General features: G+C 39.4%; 1 protein-coding gene across 1 annotated transcript in view; it reads left to right on the top strand.

Annotated features, from left to right (window-relative positions):
- Window positions 1–2,843, top strand: part of KIF20B (kinesin family member 20B) — a 43,838-nt gene extending 40,995 nt beyond the window's left edge. The window contains 2 exon segments of the mRNA XM_010161890.1: window positions 1,312–1,454; window positions 2,766–2,843. Coding sequence (XP_010160192.1) covers window positions 1,312–1,454; window positions 2,766–2,843 — 221 coding nt within the window.
- Window positions 2,844–18,659: the final 15,816 nt, after the last annotated feature.

The raw sequence follows: 18,659 nt of genomic DNA, 5'->3' as shown, positions 1-18,659 counted from the left end.
GAAAGGATGCAGTGTGGAATATGTGCATGTAAATTTATCATAAAAGTAATGGTAAATGTTAAGCTCAAAATGTCTGAGTTACTTTGTAACTTTTTAACTGTAAAACAGTTAAAAGCAATTTCAGAAACTAGCCCTACTACTCTAAAAAAAAAAAAAATAATCCAGACCTGAATGCAAATTCCAAATCTTATCTTATTCTCTAAGTAATTCCCTGCTCACCCCCTTTCTGCTTTGTTTCTTTGGAAACTATTAATAAATTTTGATGTACATATGTGGGAAGGAAACTTGAGTTCTATAGGATCTGAAACCATTGTCTCATGAAAATATTTGGAAAAATTCAATAAGCTGATTTTGAAGCAATTAATGGATTTCGTTAAGTTTTAAGCATAGCCTTGGAAAGATTAACTGGTAGGGCTTCCCACTGAGGAATACACTTCTAGTCTTTCCTACAATAAGACATGATCTTTGAGTTACTGTGTTTTTTTTAAAAAAAAAGTAAAATTACAATTAGCAGAGGGCACTAGGAATCGCCAGTGTTAAATTCTAAAAGGCACTGTTGTTTGACTGGTTAAAAGGTCAGTCATTATTCAGTGTGGAGAGTTAATATCTCTGCCAACTTGAAGACATGACTTTCTACAAAGTACATCTTACTTATGTGTTGTAAGACAGTTTAGATGATGAGAGTAGGAATTTCTTAAATCTTCCAGGTTTCAGACAGGTTTCCTGAGGACAACTTATTACTATCAATGGAAGCCAAATTCAGACTACTCCAAATTTTACCCTGAAAATACTTAATTTGAGCAAATAACTTCTAGTTTGCAACCTTTATTACCATGTCCTGTATTTTTTTCCTCATTTGCATAAGTTAGTATTGTTTGGGATTTCTTATTTCCTTCTAGCTCATAATATGCATACACTCATCTTGACAGATCGAATACTAGTTTGATAAAACTATACAAGTGTATAGAGAAAATTGACTCTGCCCTGTGCTTCTGTCAGCATAAAGTTGTTGGCTGTTGTTAAACTCTTGTTGAAGCATTTAACTTCCAGTAAAATCTCAATTCTAATTAATTTTTAATGTGCTATTAAAATGGGTCCCTTAAGCTTTTGCATTTGAAGCTATAGAAAACAGTTTCCAGCTATAGAAAGCTATGGTAGTCAAATACCACTTCTGAATTTTCATATTTAAACTTCAGACTACATCTGTTTCACTTTTAAACTGCTTTTTAATAAAGCTTGCTTTATTAATGAATTTTGAGACTCACAAAACCAGTAAGACCTTGATTTTCAATGAAAAACTTTTTCATCCAGCAAAGAAGCTGATTGTGACAATAAGCTCACCCAAGTCTCCAGAACCAGAAAGTGTCAAAGAAAAGAAGCTCAAGCCAAAACGAGCTAAGAGAAAGCTGTATTCAACTAACATTTCTTCCCCTCTAGATATCCCCGCTTCTTCGGTAAGTGATTTACAGGTTACTGCTCTGCCCATTGTTATGTATTTCTGTAGTCTTGGATTAAAATGAACTGTTAGGGTGACAGAACAAACCTGAAGGTCCGATGAAGTTGCAGAAGCTGCTTGAAAGTGCTAACTTGTTTCTTGATTCTACTAACCATTTCTTTAGTCTTCCTGCTGTGTTTTTTGGGTTTTTTGTTTGTTTTAATTTCCTCTGTTTTCTCACTTATCTTGACTGCTGACTTAATGTGTAGGTGATACAGTAATCACAGAGATATCTTTAAATCTGGATTCATAGATATCTTAGCTGTGGTGTGTGGAAGATTACTTTTTCCTCTACTGCAGCAATGGAATCTTAATTTGTTTTTGCAGTAGTTGGTGTTCGTTGAAATGTAGCATAAAGGGAGACTAGAAATAGACACCATTAAGGGATCAGTAGATTTGGAGTAGCATGACCAAAACATTGAAGATAAAGTCTTCGTATACAATTAACTTTTGAGGGCAAGTGAACACCTAAGGTAATTTTGGGTTCTGTTTATGCCCAGTGATATTTGGGATTACTTTACGATGTGGATACATCCATGCTTTTCCAAAGCACAGTTTAGATTGCCTTCTGGGTGTGCTTAAATTGTGTTGCCCTGTCTAAGGTAGCCTGTAAAGAGTATTATAGGCCAAGGCTTGTAGTGTTTCTTAAATCCGACTTTATGGTTTTCACAGTAACTAGTGCTGAGTGTACTCTTGCTGTGTTGGACTTGCATCTCTTTGTTCTGTTCAATCCTTTCTTCCCGTCACTGTGGTTAGTGTTTGCCCATACTGAGGTACTCTATTGAATTTTCTGTAAATTGTATGAATGAACGCAGCAGAAACCAAAATACTGTCCATAGCAGAATGAAGAAAATGATAGAAATGCAGAGTGAAAGAAGATGAAAAGCTTGGAAATGAAAGGAAAAGTAAAAAGTGGAATCCCAGGAAAATCAGAGAACGCCAAAGGCATTTAAGCTAAAAAGTGTTTTCTGAACACTTCCTGTTTCACAAAATGAGTATTAGAGATTATAAATGAATTGCTTTCAGATTACATTTTTCTTTAGACTTTCCCTTTTTCATGAAACAAATACTGATTCTGTATGTTCTCAATATTTGTTGCTTATTGTGATGGTCTCTCTATTCTGGAGACCTCTAGCTAAAAATAATAGGCAAGTTTCATAATGAAAACAGCTTCTGGGCAAAAACATGTTGTTGGTTACATCGGTCTAGAAGTGCATGTCATTTGTCAGTGAAGAAATGCTGAGTAACTCTTAAATACTATCTTTTTCAGATCCTTACAGAACAAAAAGAGAAGGAAAGTGATCACCAAATCATCAAGCGACAGCTACGATCAAAACCACCTAAATAACCTTGCATAAGCTTGTTCCTATTTTCTCTCTAGGTCATATTTCCATTCTATTATTTCAACTGATTGTATATAGGAAGCATGATACTTAATCATGCTCCAAAGTCTGTATATAGATATATAGAATTGTTCTGATTGTCTCCAGTTCCGGCTCCATTAAAGCTGAAATACTGTTCTAGAAAGCTTGTGTCTGAATCTTTTTTTCTTAAAGGAATGATGTCTTTGGAACATAACTTTGTTATGAACCTAATTTCATAACTTGCCCATAACAAAACATTTTCAGATGTTCTCTATCAACATCCAGTCTGAGATTTCTCCCTTCCTCCAAGCTTTCAACCAGTTGGTCTGTAGAGGCTGTGATAGTTAGCTCATACAGCCAGATAAGTGCTGCTCATTTTTGATAGCACAGCTGCAACCTTACTGCCCTTCACAAATTTTTCCATGACTTAAGTTATAAGTTAGGTTCTTTCGTTTGTTTTCTTGGATTGCTGCTCTGTCTTGTCTTTTGTTTCATTAAAGAAAAAAAAAATCAGTGACTTATTGACACAAACATGAGATTAAAATTGTTTTTCTTCAAAGAAAGTGACACTAAATGCCTGTTGCAGTTTGGCTTTAATAACAAATTTGGTGCCTCTAAAAATGCCAAATCAATGTAAAAAATGGTGAGCCATTTCTTCAGCAGAAGTAGTTTTTCTTTAATTTTTATGTGGTTATAGCTTAAATGGGGACAACAATGCTGTGAGTCAGCGTAGTGGCAACAAACTCCGATACGGTTTTCTCTACTGTTCCCCAGTGGATTGTCTGAGCATGAAATGTCTTTTCATAAGGATAATGTGTGGTTCCGTTCTGTCTATCCTGATGTGTAAGATGAGATTCTCATACTAAGTTGCTTCTCTAGTTTCCCAACTGTAAAATGGGGTTGTACCCCTATACTCATCCATATCTTGTCCTTACCAAAGATGAATGTTTTGTTCTTTCGAACTTGAAAGTGGCAAAGTGAGGCTGATTCACAAGTCATTCACTTCTTCCATTGCTTCAACTTTTTGTCTTCATCTTCTGTTTGTGTGAATGAGAACTTGGATTTCCTTTTCATTAGCTTGTGCTTGGTGTTGAAATGTTTCTTTCCTCTTTTCATTCTAATAGAAAAATGTAAAGTCCAGGCAATGGGTCAGGGAATTCTAAATGAAAATAAATGTGATGTCACTTAATACCTCCTCACAGGTACGGTTATATACTTGGAGCCCCTCTGTCTTTCCCCAGCACTCTTGTTTTCTGCTATCTGCAGTCCAGATACCTGGATTGCTCTACTTCAGGGCTATAGAGGAGCACAGCAGTGAAGACTCTTCCCTGATGTTGATGCAAGTTGCTCATTTTATGGAAGTCTCATAGCTGGATGCAGTAAATAAACAAGGTGAAGTCATACAACAGTTTTAAACAGTGGGACAATACTTAGCATATTTATTCTTTTTCTTTCTCAACATTTTGTCTGAGTGTTTTTCTGTTTTTAGCAGATGTTCTCAGTCAGCTGTTGATCTTGACCCTTAATCTGTTTTTTCTGAGTAGTTTCAGTTAATTTTAGAACCTATCATCATGTGTCTGTTTAGCAGGATTGTTCCTTCCATTGTCTATAACCTTACACTTGCCTGGAGTGAAATTCATGTGCCATCGTGTTACCTTGAATGACAGTTTGATTGCTTATCATTAAATTGTAAAATGGCCTTACAGCTGTTATTTGATTAAAAAAAAAAAATTGCAAGGTAAATGCAGGATTGGAAGGATGCTGAATTACTTGATTGCTGCATGTATAATTTCCTTATTGATTCAAATGTGTGGAAAGTAATAAAAATATCTTCAGCCATTTGATGTCTCTGAAATTACCAATTGGTAGTGTTTGTTCTTCTCCTTGTCAAATAGAAAATTTCTTAGTTTTAAATAACTTAGTTCTTTCTGATTTTTGTGGGTAAATAACAAGTGACAAAACATTTAACCAAGTTTATTTCAATTACTCTGGTAAATTGCAACTTCGTTATCTGAGCAACAAACTAGGAAGTAGAATCTCTCAACTTAATCAAGCCACTGTGGCACTCAGAAATTCTATTGTACTTCTATTGCCAATTTTTATAAGTTCTTGCATATACTAAAATTTTATCAGTGTTGCTGAGCTATCAGGAGGCTATTTGAAAATCTGTTTTTTCTGGAAGTCATTTGAATGGGTGTTTTCACTATCACCTGAGCATCAGAGTAGCTAGATGTACAAGCACAAAGAAATTGTCTATTTCAGTTACTCTAGTTTTGTGTCTCTAGCCTTTGCAATTGCAAAACTGCACTGGACTAACTTCCTTCACAGGTGTAGGCTTGGTTATCAAACTCCATGGTTACAGATTCCAAATACATACAGAAATAAAACATGTTCCTTTTCAAGGGACTGATTACTGTGCTTCCTACAGCTCTTGGGTTTGAATCTGCATGTTGGTAGCCTAGAAAATGGGTCATACTTTGTGTACCTCTTGTTTGTATATGTCAGGAATATTGATTATTTCCTGAGTAAGAAGAACATGGGTGTGATCTGAAGGGGGGAAAAAAAAATAATCCAAGAAAGCAATTTTTTGATTCTGTTACATATGAAGTTGTGTTAACTTTTAGTTCTCTAGAAGTAATGGGAAACACTTTTCTTCCTCGTCAAGACTGAGGCCTGCTTCATACTTTCCTTCTGTCAGCTCCTCTGGAGAACAAAGCAGAAAGGACATTTCCATTTTGCCTTCCAACTCTTCCTGGTAAGTACTGTAGTTTATTAAAAACTGACCATGAATATGCCTCCGACTTAATTTTATTCTTACCTTAGAGTAAGGTTCATCAATTAGCCTGCAGGGCAAACAGAATACTGTTAGTCCATTAACAAAGGAGAGCTCAGTTCTCTACCTAGCAAAGGCTAAGATAAGCACCGTGTAGTGGAAGCTTAGTCTGTAGTTTTACATGGAGACAGCATCTGGTAATACTTAAACTGCCCTTGTTCTCTTCAGAATGTACTTAGCTGTAGGAACATGTACCCCAACAGAGTTGTGTGATGTATGTATCATCTGTGCCATGGGCTGAAGGGGGGAATGAGGCTTCTGTGTATGAAATCGGGTCATGCAGTGCTGATGTCCTAAGAGAACCCAAATCAACCCCAAGACGATTTCCTGGGGTAGAAACAGTGACTGCCACTGTTTTGCTGGTACAGCAACACTGTTGACTTTGAACAGTTCCTTCTGAGCGTGTCACGCTGATGGATAGTTCTCAGGAAATAGCCTATGCTAAACTTGTGTCAAGCTGCCCCAGCTTTTCCAATGGTTAAGCCTCATCTTGAAAAGCATATTCCTTGCTCAGCTTCAGCTCACTTGAGGGTAATCACTTTTCCTTTTGCCATCCTCATGGCACTTCTATTACGGACATAATGAAGGCTTCTGGTAGGAAAACATAAAGACCTTCGTATAGGTCAAGCCTTTCTCATGGGCTAAAGAAAACAAGGAGGAACACTGGTCACAGTTGGATCAAGATAGCTCATGAAGTGAGGGTAACTTTTTGGAGTTAAAGTGAGGAAAGGGAGCAGAATATTTTGGGGGTGATTTTTCAGTGATAGAATACCTTTCCATAGATAATGCAGGTAATTGAACATTCGTGGCACTTGATTAGAGTCTCACCAACGACAGCTACATCCCCAGAAGATGGTGCTGAGGCACTGTGCCAGAGCTCGAGTCTCCATACTGAGAACATCAGCAGGGAGGTGCAGGGGCCCGAGAATGTGTTAATTTGATTTAACCTAACCCATTTTTCATCTCATTTAACCAAGCTTTGTAAAAAGTTCAGAACAGGGCCTTTCTGGACAAAGTCCTAGTCCTCCAGATCTCTTTGCTGCTATGACTCTACCCATGCATGCAAGTAATGAGCATATAGCCAAAATGCCAAACTGTACCTTTTCTGCTGTCTACTGAAGCCTCCTTGTGCTCTCAGATTGCTGCAGAAAGATGAATTCTGAAACCCTTATCTGGGAAAAAAGACAATCTGGATTTTACCTGGAAGACCAACTTTTTCAATTCATTAAATAACTGGAAGATTTGGGTAAAATGAGCTTGCAGCTGTTTCTGTTCATTGCCCACTGTTTAAACTGTTCTGCTTTGAAAAGGAGTCCTGTTAATCACAGGGAAATTGCTAGTGTGATGCATCAGTTCAGGGCTGTTTCATGTCATTGGAGAGAATAGAAAATTCTGGTTAAAAAAAAAAAGGATAAAGGAGAGGCAGCATGTGCAGCTAAAACACCTCAGCACATTAAACACCATGTCTTTTTTTAGATCTTGTACCTTATGAGCAGGTATGCTTTGTCTTGGAGACCTTATATAAAGTGGATGATTCTGACTGTGTTTGGAGACAGTTCTCCAGCTGTGCCGATGTGTGCATGACTAACCAAGGAAGATTTAGATAATCTTTCCTCATCTTCTGTGGTCAATAGACCTTAGATAGTATCTCAGCTCTGACGTGTGTTAATGCCTCGAAGCCACATCAGAAATGATTGCATAGAATCACAGAATGGTTTGGGTTGGAAGGGACCTTAAAGACCATCTAGTTCCAACCCCCCTGCCATGGGCAGGGACACCTTCCACTAGACCAGGTTGCTCAAAGCCTTGTCCAGCCTGGCCTTGAAGACATCCAGGGATGGGGCATCCACAGCTTCTCTGGGCAACCTGTTCCAGTGCCTCACCACCCTTTCCATGAAGAACTTCTTCCTGATATCTAATCTAAACCTCCCCACTTTCAATTTAAACCTGTTACCCCTTGTCCTGTCACTACAGGCCCTTGTAAAAAGTCGTGTCCCCCCCCCCCCTTCCTTGTAGCCCCTTCAGGCACTGGAAGGTGCTATAAGGTCTCCCCGGAGCCTTCTCTTCTCCAGGCTGAACAAGCCCAACTCTCTCAGCCTTTCATCAATAGGCGAGGCTCTCTGCAAAACCCAAAATACTAGTCCTCCCCTTGGTGACCTTTAAAACTTTGGGTGTAGTCAGATGAGCTAGTTGAAAGGTTCTTGGCTGGCAGTATGTCCCATGCATTCAATCTCCTATGGATTCAATTGTTCAAAAGATAGAAGCATGGAAGAAGCTGACATGAGTGAGTACTTGAGAGTGTTTGGCAGGAGTGAAGTGCCCTAAAAGCAGCTGGCAATGCTGTGATAAGAATATGTTTTTATTTATCTGAAGAAGACAGAATCACGGTATTTGTTGCTGTACAAGTAAGCCTTTTCCTTGCTTGTATCCAGGTTTGTGTTCTAGAGAAAATGATTGGTTAAAAAATAATCACAGAAATATTGTGTTGTGTTTAATTTTCTCATTAAAAAATTCAACTTTGGAAGTTTAACTGCTTGGTATTGGCCAGACACATCTGCGTGTGGATGCCAGTGTGGAGGTTAGTACTGACCTCGAGAGGTGCGCAGCATTCATGACCCCCAGGAGAGACAGGCAGTTACTACCTAAGTATTGAGACAAGAAAATTATAGAAGTAGATGCATCTGAAATCATTGTCCTTTCCATTTTTTCACCCATTCCACATGTTACAAGACAACACTGAACTCCGGCAGAAACTGATTTTAAATGTTTTATTTGACTTATTCTAAGGGGATGCGTGCAATATCTTACAGCACAGGGAAATGTCTGTACTATAGCGATCTCATATTACTTATTTTGGTTTGGGTTTTAAGATAGCACTGGGGGGCAGGGGTGGAAATTAACACAGAAGGCAGAAGTACCTAGAAAGGAACCCAATCAGGTAAAAACTGTTACCTTTTTCCAGTATGATGAGACCTGGCCAAGTGCTTCCAGTAGACAGCAGAATGCCTCAGAACTGGATTGCAAAATGAAACACCATAGCTTGAAATGATTGCTGAGGCCATTGACGCTGGCTCTGATTAGCTGCAATCTGCAAAATACTCGAGCAAATAGTTCCATTCCTGAAATCTGCAAGTTATTGGCTGTATGATGTTAGAGGTAAAGACATAGTAGGAGTGAGAGCGAACAACTCAGAACAAGACATGTTAAGAGATTTCATCTGTATCAAACATTTCATAATACTCACTTAAACATAGAAGCACAGGGATTTTTTTTTTAAAAAAGGCATTTTTATCATGAGAACAGCCTAATTGTTAGCTTCCACTGTACAATAAAAAGCAGTAGTGCATTTACTATACTGATCTTGTGCTTTGCTGCTACAAAATTGACCTTTTTAAAATGTCACTTAGTGTTTGGTGAGTCTTGGGCTTATTTGTCTGCATTTTCATAATGCACAACAGGCAGGGAAAATAAGTTACTTCACTTAAATGTTTCAATTACATTTTTTTTAATATAGCAGTTCTATCAGTTTGATAACCTCTGACATTTAACCGCTGCAACTTAATAGGGGATCTTACAAAGCTAGTGACAATTTTGAAGACACTGTGCTGTCAGTGGGTTCTATCTGAGATGAGGTTTTGAGAGGTGATGAGGGCAAGAGAGACGTTATTACTACACAGCTATTTTCAGCGCTGATCTCTTGCTACTAGATGTTCCTAGTAAACTAGATAGTACTGGCTCCTATTTTTCTGCAACTTTCTGGGATGCTACAGCGTTGTTGCCCAGAGCCAGGACATGGGCACCGTATAGCAGTCAGCTAAGGCACAGATAAACTCACTGGCTTGTCATTTCTGCAGCCTCTGCGCTCCCTATTGCCCAGTGAAATGTGGAGTGAAATTGCCTGTATTTACTCCCAGGTACACCAGCTTCTCAGCATTTAATGTGATGTTACTTGCTGTGGTTTTGATGAGTTATTTAGACAATGTCACTGGTTTCAGTGGAACTGGGATTTGACTTCTGAATGTGAGAGGTATTTGGAGATCTCAGACTTTGCTCTACACACATGAGGTCAAAACCTCCTCCTCTGAAACAGATGTTACAATCACAATTCAAGTGTTTCCTTATTAAAGTATTGTGATCCTCTGTGGGAACAGATGGGTTTCAGTGACAGCTGAGATGCTGCAGCATGGGTTGACAACCTCCTTTTCTCTCACAAGAAACCGGCTTTATGACCCACACTGATTTAGACATGTTTTACCTCTGTCTTTGTATTTGGGATTTAAGATGATGAAGAAGAGTCATTTGGAGAAAAGATGAAAAAGCCTGTGCCTTTAGTCCTCACAGAAGGAGCACACTGCTTCTGTAATAGGGAAATCTTTGAAAAGCGTCTTTGAAACCATCTTCAAATTGTTATGAGCATTGCTGGGTGTTGAAGTAAAGGCAGTGACTGAATTCCTGAGAAAAGCGGTTTTACAGAGACACCTCTATGCTCACAGGTACTTGGAATAAGTCACTTATTCTCTCTTGGCAGGAAGGAATGTCACTAACCCTGATCTGATATCAATAAAGATGAGGCTCATGTGGGTATTTAGATAAGACACATTCCTCTTAAGGAAAAACACAACAGGAATGTTCTCAGGAAATGTTCCAGCTTCTCTCTTGTTAAAGTGTTTCTGTCTTTCTGTAACTGTGACAGGAAATCAGAGAAAAAGTCTACTTTCCAGTCACCTGTTGAAGTTTTCCCCTTATGAAGGGTAAATCCCCTGGACGCAGCTTTTGGAGCACTAGGCACTCCACAGCCACTAAGAGCCCCTCTTAGGCTGTTTGGTTTCAGTGGTTCGATGAGTAAGTCTGAAATTAGGGAAATGATTGCTTTCTGGAAAGTCTGCATACAAGATGTTCCGGATGTCCGCCTTTCCAGGCAGTCTAGCCAGCTAAAACATGTTATCCAAATAATAAACTTGAAGAATTCTTGCTTTTCAAACAAGGATTTCAACCATTTTGGAACAAATTTCTGAATGCTTTGAGCTTAATTTATGTCATCTTTTTAAGCATACAATATCAGTGTGTGACACACTACATGGCATTAACTTCCTCTAGCTTCTATTAATAATGTCAAGATGATTAGATAGATGCTCTCATCTCTAATATTGACTGTTAAACTTCTTGCTTACGAAAAATGTCACAGTGAAGTGCTTACCTTGCAGCTGGAACACTGAGTTCCCAGCAGGAAATCTCTTGGACAATCTCACACAAAGAAACTTTTCTCTTCCTTGTAAATTAAACTTCATAAATATAGTCAGACTCTAGTGGTGCAAATGAGTAATAAAAAAATGAAATAGCGAGTACAGTTAGTCTCTTTGATTCTCATGACAGCTTTTCAGCGAATTTCATTTGAGTGATCCCTGTTTGCTAATGTAATAAACATAACAGAAGAAAGGAAATTTCTGTATGCAGATATTGCCCAAATACAAGGTACTTCATAACTTAAACGTTTTAGTGTTGTGGGAAGTGGAAATCTGTGTTGCAGAAAAAGATATATATTTTTTTATGTAAGCCATATTTGCTTATCATTTGTGGTTTACAGAAATGAAATATTCTGCTTCATTGAAACATGTTTTTAATATTTAATTCCTAAAGATGGTGAAATTTCATTTTTACTTAAGGAAAAAAGTTCAAAATCCTGTGTAAAATGACCTTTCTCATCTCTGCATTGCTTTAATGTTCTAGCCCCTAGGAAAATACGTTGTTTGTAGGTCAGTGCTCTACAGGTAAAAAGCAAGATTTTAAAGAATGAGCAGTAATGGCATTATTTGGGGAAATTCATAAAATAAACATTTCCAAAGAGCTGAAGGAACAGCATTAAGCAGCCTGTTTCAGTACTTGGGCTGGTTTGCCTGTCAGCATTGCTGAATACGCTGTCTGCAAATTGCTCACCTGGACTAGCCTTTGATTTAAAACTCGTGCCAGGGTTGCATTGTAATCACCTTTTCTGACTGACACAGTTTTTGCACTGAAGTGTCACCAAGCTCATGTGAACTGTTAGTGGAAGAGACTGGAGTGTTTCCTGTCTTGTTAAGGTTTTCCCATGGGGACATCGCTTGTTCAACTGCTGAATAATTAGTCCATGGCAAGTTAAACTAGGACAAGTGACGCGGAAACCAGTTCTGGCAAACGCTCCTAAGATGCTAAGAGTTTACACTCGGATGTAGTTTAAATAACAGCCCTCTGATGTTAGTTTTTCCACTAACAGTGGAGAGCTGCCGTGGTTTAGGATGAGATTTAAGGCTTCAAGAAATCACCTGTGCAGTCTCCCACTGCCCTGGAGCGTTTTTGCAGCTCACCATCCGAGTGGGAAGGGTGTCTCTGTGGGAACGGACAAAGAACTCACAAAGCTGGGAAAGTTGATCCCAAGTATCTAAAGCTGAGGATGTCCTGACCTACTTTCTGCCTTCCTCTGTAAATTATATAGCAAGGGCAAAGGAAGCAATAGACCTGTCTCTCCATGGTGAAGAGATTAAAACAGCATCATGGCAGAAATCAATCAAATATGAGTCCTGTTAAGCAAGGAACTTGAAGGAGAAGGGTAGAAATAACGAAGAGGAGTCATCCCAATGACTTGTAGAGATGAAGAGAGAAAGCTTTAGGGAGAGGGATGCTATGAGCTACTAAGGTTAAGGTAACATACACAACAGTGTATGTTACTCAGTGGTGACATTGACTTGGAGAAGGTTATTTTGGTGTATGCAAACTGAAATTAAAGGTATTTAGGCATTTCTCTTTTAGGCCATTGGGAAGAATGTCCAGAATCAACCTTGATTCTTTTTCCTGGGCATGGGGCTTCAGCTTATGTAAATTCAAGTAGCTATAGCATAGTCAGCCCCTGAATTTTTGCCAGCTGTATGTTTGGTCCATGAGATCTCAGGACTGGATCTGGGGCACCAGAGGGGTCAGCCCACACTCAGCTAGGCTATGGCTACGGTACTGTCTGCCTGCTTGGGGCCGCAGCAGTGCCCCCGGACACGTAAGCCTGCCTGAGCTGAGCAACTACATTCGCTGAGCCTCCGCTCTCTTGTCCTGTGGCTTAAGGTGTAGGAGTCTCACCAAACACTGCTCTCAGCCTGGGCTCATGTTTTTGACCAGCACTGTAAATTGCCGCAGAGAAGCTGACCAACTCCACAGTGTTGAGTCTTCTGCTCTTGTAGATGGGGTGAAGGGAAGGTGTCTATGAAGTGCTGAAATCATTCTATCCTGAGGGCAAACAAATGCCTCAGTAGATAGTCTTCTCTACCCTGCTACACTTCCTTCTTTTCTCCTCTTTTTTTCTAATACGCCACAGCTTTTGAAACAGAGGCAGTGCAATTCCACAGCTCACTGTTCTCTTGTAAAGATTTAAGCTCTTCATCAGTATTTTGGTTTTGTAGTTCAATAAAATATCATCTACAGTAAAACAGCACTTGAGGGTCCTGTTGACTGCAGTTGGAATGGGCTCATGACTCTCAGTTCCCTTTTCACCTAACATTAATTCACTTCACTCCTTTTCTTCCAGCTTACGTGGAGAAACAAAATAGCAATTTCAGTTCTGTTTTTGACTTTAGTGACAGAGATCTTATTGCTAGAGAAAAGCACAATAACACTTCTCCCCTTTTTTTAACATATAATTTATCAGATTTTGTAAACAGTTAGTTACCAAAATCTTATTGTTTAAATAAGAAAATGGGTTATAGATGCGATGAGTCACTAGATAGTATTTTTTTAATGGCAACATTGAAATGACTGAAAATTAATTAGTTTATTACCACATGGACGACAGTGAATCAAATTAAAACTGTGGGCAGGGAATTTCAAAATACCTTTCACTTTATCTTTCTTTTGACATATTTTTCTCTTCGTTGCTTTTGATTTTTCTTGTGTTAAATAAAGACATTTGAAAAATGAGTCCATGTAGCAGTAAGACTAATTACAAATTATTTGCAACAGCACGTTATAGATGCAGTGATGGACAACAGCCCAAAAATACACTCAGAACTGAAACATTGCAGGACATCAGGTATTTGCATATCGGTCTAGGACACTAGAATTGCAGAGAATAGTGAAATGAGAATGTACCAATATTAAGATATTAGATAATGAAATTATTTTTTCATACCTCAGATTTTTTTCTTCCAGCATAGTGATTCAAAGATCTGTACACTAAGGACTAAAGCAGAAAGAGGAGACTACATCATTATGTTGGGAACATACATACCTTTCTGTTGGAGTGTCTTCTCCCAGCTTGGAAGGTGATTTAACTTGTAAGTTGAATTGGAATGAATTGTCTGTGAGATAAATAAAATGTCTGTATTAGCTGCTATACTATTCAAGCTGCCCTGACTGACAGGTATGTTGTGAGCTGCCTTGACTGGCTGCAGTGTGCCAAAACTTGTCCCTAAATGCAACTGTATGTGATCGTGTTGGCTTCCAGGGAAATTTGCCTGCAAGCAGAATGTAGCCCTGTGGCTTCATGAGGGACTGTATTCAGAGCAATTACTTTAGGAGATACAAACTGTGAGTTGTGAATGAAATCTGTGGCTTAGAGTCGTCTAAAACCACAAAAAGTTACCATTTCATGGACACTGATCAAACAAAAACTCCTAAAGGGCTGAATTACTTGCTGGCCTTATCAGAGATTCATTGACAATCAAATGCTGACATGGTGAATTTATTTAAACAAGGAGATGGAGAAGCTAGTAGCCGCTACTACTAAGTGCATAGCCTTGACATCAGAAGCACAAAGGTTATACTACCTCAGGTATTTTAAATACTTTTTCATCAAGGAGTTCTTAGTCTCTGCAGTGCTTCTTCCTAGCACTCCAAACCATGAAGGGATGAAACCCAAATTAATTAGAACTGCTACCTTTCTAGCCTCCTGCCCTTAGTGAACACCACAAAGTACTTCTAACAAGTCTGTCTCCACAACTTAGCATCGACATTCTCTTACTCATAGTTATGGTGTCAGCGCTTTCGGGATCAGAGAAACTTCACAGAGCAAAATCAGTGGCCAGTGAGAAAAAAAACCAGCATGGCAGAAATCTGAATTCCTACCGCTCCCTGGTTGGATCTGTATTCTGTCAAAACCATTTGCTGAAAGCTGCGAATTTGTCCATGAAGCTAGGAAGGGTAGAAACTTGAGGCCAGGAATCTGAGGTGTTATTATCTAAGTTGCCCATCAGCAAAAAGACTTTCTAAGTCAGTGATGTACTTTTCCTGTAATAAAGATTAGCAGTGTCTGCAGGCTGTCAGGTGTCACCTCTGTTACAGCGGAAGGAGAAAAGCACAAAAGAATAGCACACCTCTGGAAGGGATAAAGCTAATTTTTAATTTCAACAGTAGCTGCAGTCAACTTTTGAGGGAAACGAAGTGTGCTAAGTTGCATATCTCTACAATTTATTTTTCCCTTTTAAACAACACAAACTTCAGAAAATATCTAGGCATAAGCATTTCACATTTGTTTAGATCTTGCTGACTTACAATGCCTTTCATGGGTTTTTTTGTATTTTGAGTGTTTCAGTAAGCTAAACAACAGAAAATTAAGGGGAAAACAGGGTGGATTATCTCCATGAAAAGTTAGGGAAAGGATTACTGAGAAGAGTCAAAATGGCCTGAAGAATGGCAGCATGTATAACTAGAGGCAAGATAAAAGAAAAAGATATAGGAATAAGAGGCTGGAAGAGGGTTGGACTGGTTGTGTCCAAGAATCAGATACTTAATAAATTTATCAGATCCATGGTTGAGGAATGGCTTCTTGTTATTCAGTTACATTGAAATTATTCTTAACTCAAGAGTTAAAGTAAAATGTAAACAAAACACCCAAATTGGAAAAGACAGGCCTGTTCTACTCATAACTAAATCAGAAGTTGCTGAATCTCCATTATTCAGGAACAGGTTGTACTTTTTTCCCTGACAGAGGAATGATGTCCCTGATGTTTTCTCAGAGGTGCAAATGGTTCTGCTGGCCAGGTGTCATCTCTCACTCTTTAATAGCCAAACAAGAAGTCCTTGAGTGAGAAAGGGGTACAACTCCTCTGCTAATCCAATGTACGCTTCACGGTCAATCTGCTTGGCTGTGCCAGAGGGCAGGATTCAGTGATGGAGCTCCACTGACCCAGTGGCCTGCTGCTGTCAGACACCTAAGTCTTGTGCCCCGTCCGTCCTGCCTCTTGCTCCCATTTCCAGGGCTGATACTGACACCTGGCAGAGCATTTTGGGAGTCGCAGAAAACTGCCCCAGGAACAAAGCAAATTGATCTTTCTGTGCTTTGAGGAAGGGGGATCACCTTGGTGAGGGGATAGACAATGACCACGGCTGCAACAGCAGCACAGAGGAGCGTGAGGATGTGGCTGGGTGGAGAACCGGTGTGGAGCCAGAGGAGTGGTCCATGGGGCCTTGAGCCTGTCCATCAGCTCAGTTGTGCTGAGGAACGGTGGGTACCCTGTGCTCTCTTTCAGCCTGAACTTCAGCCAGAGTAGCTGACATAAATATCTGAGGGTGATAACTGTCAGCATCTTGCTCCTGGCCCTTGCTGGAGACCAGGCACACTGGTGATTGATTTGGAGGTAGCCCCCAGCATCTTTCTTCCCAGAATACTGTAATCTCTTGCCTGACATCATGAGCTAGAAAGGGTGGGCAGGGGCAGGGTTCACAGTTCTGAGACAATGTCTTGTCCTGTGCTGCAGCAGGGGCACTGGCCAAACCCAGAGTGCATGAGAAGCATTGACTGTTCACAGGGGACAGGGATGGGCTCACATGTCATTTTGGATGTGACAGAATAGCTTCTTGCTTTAGTGAAACTTTTGTAATCTCAGGAGAAGGTTAAATGTGTTCTCTCTGGAGACAAATATTTGCTACGTGCAATGAGATTTATGTGCTTGTAAGGAAAAAGCTAAGAAACTAATTTTCATCTGTTTTTAACTATGAGATTCTAGGCTCTCCAGGGATACATAACAGTAAATAAAATCTATAAATGAACATAAAAATTCTCTTTATCAAGAGGTGAATTTTTACTTTGTGTAAACCAGAGCATAATTTTACTCTGTAGAAAGAATAAAAAATAACTGTTGCAAGATGTGTTCCAGCTATAGTTTTCCAGTATTAACAGATAAAACTTCAGTAATTTTTTTCATTAGAAAAAAGATCAGTTCTCAGCAAATGCCGTCACTAGTCTCTTCTAGGACAGAGAAGGTTATTCTATTAATTATAGTTCTGGTCACTTGTCTTACTAATGTCAGAGTCTTGGTCCACAAGATTCCACCTCAACGGGCAGCTTCAGCTGAAGATGAGTGATGGAGCAGCATTACAAACTTCATGTCTCTGCTTTCAAACACGGAATACATAGCGAGCTCACTATGGAGCAGCTGCAGTCTGCTCCTACAAAGCAAATTTTGGTATGTCACATCTGAGATTCAAGATGTCGCAGCTGATAGTCTGCTGTAGGCGTTGTTTCACAAGATGTGGGTTTCTGCTGATTTAGTGAGCAGGATCAGCTGGTGACAGGGCTCCACGGGTGATCTAAGATGACAGAGGGGCACAGTCAGGAGTGTAGGGGAGAAAGAGGGGACCACACAGCAAGTAGTCTGTCAACTTGCTGATAGCCTCTGAATATTTATCAGTGCTGAAGGCACATTCTTGTCACTATGGTAAGTGAGATCTGCTAACCTTCTTGTATTTAGCAAGCTCTTTTGGGGATCCCAGACAAATTAGGTTGCGTGCGGCCTGTCAGTGGCCACTTCTTTGATTTATACTGGCCATGAATTAAGAGTTGTCTCCTGAGCTACCTTCTACACAACCACACAGAAGGAGGGAGAAATTGCAGTAAACTCTGCAAAGAAAAGCCTTTCCTTCAAGCGCAGTTTTTGCTTTAGTTGAAGTATGTTGAAAGTGTGAACAAAGCCAGGAAGCTCCTGCTGTCGCTGCCTGATAACACTTGGCTCAGTGGTTGCTCTGTTACGGTGTTTAGGGATGGGATAGATATACCCCTTTTTCTCCCTGGTTACAGGCTTTGCTTCTCCTTGGCTGTACCAACAAGTAGCTGGAGCAGTGGAAAGTACAGCTGAAGTGCCTTCCTATGGCCTTGCCCTGCAGTTAAGTCAAGGACTGTCCACTCTACCCAGACACCGATGATCGCTGGTTTACCTGAGCTGAGGACTTGAAAGGCAAACATATTAGTGACCATGGAACAATGTTCAGTTAAGGGCTCACGTGGATCCAACAACTGTCCCTAACATGGTCCTTCGTCACTTACCTCTGCAAGCAAATACACTCCAGGAGATATCATATGGCTCTGCCTTCATCTCAGCCCATTTGATCTCCATTTTAGAAACTTCCATTAACTGATATACAAATAAAATTGTGATGCAAAGCCCTGTACTGCTAAAGGATTTGCTGCTTACTTTATGTCTGTCCACACAATTTAGGTATGAAGCATATTTTTTGCTTGAATTTCCTTGCAATCTGATGTGTGCTGAGGTGTGCATCGTGCTAAACATCTTTCTTTTAAAAAACATACAAAAACATAGGGCAAAATTTATCTTTGATTCAAAAAATAGGTAAAATATACTACACATCAATTGTGTATAGCATAATTTATCTTCAGCAGCATTTGGATTTATTTTAACTGTGTTAAATAAAACTCCTAGAAAAAACATGAGGATATCTGCAAAATCTAGGAGAGTCCAAACTTTCAGCTAAACTTTCTCCTTCACAGATTTTGGTGTCCTGATTTCCATTAATGAGTGGGAGAAAGGATTCTTGGAAAATGTTGATGTGTCAAAAGAATTAATCTGAGGCAGTTTATGGATGAGATTTATGGGAATTTTCTTTTAATTCAGGTTTTATTAAACTCCACTTTACCTTTCAGAATGATTCAGCATTAAAAAAAGGTAAATAAACCAAAGTGTGTGTGCATTTGAGGACAAAAGACTTCTAAACTCCA

The sequence above is a fragment of the Eurypyga helias genome, unplaced genomic scaffold (assembly GCF_000690775.1).
Source record: "Eurypyga helias isolate BGI_N326 unplaced genomic scaffold, ASM69077v1 scaffold3562, whole genome shotgun sequence".
NCBI lineage: Eukaryota > Metazoa > Chordata > Aves > Eurypygiformes > Eurypygidae > Eurypyga > Eurypyga helias.
The sequence above is the reverse complement of the archived record's forward strand: the minus strand, read 5'-3'. Positions and strand labels throughout refer to the sequence as shown.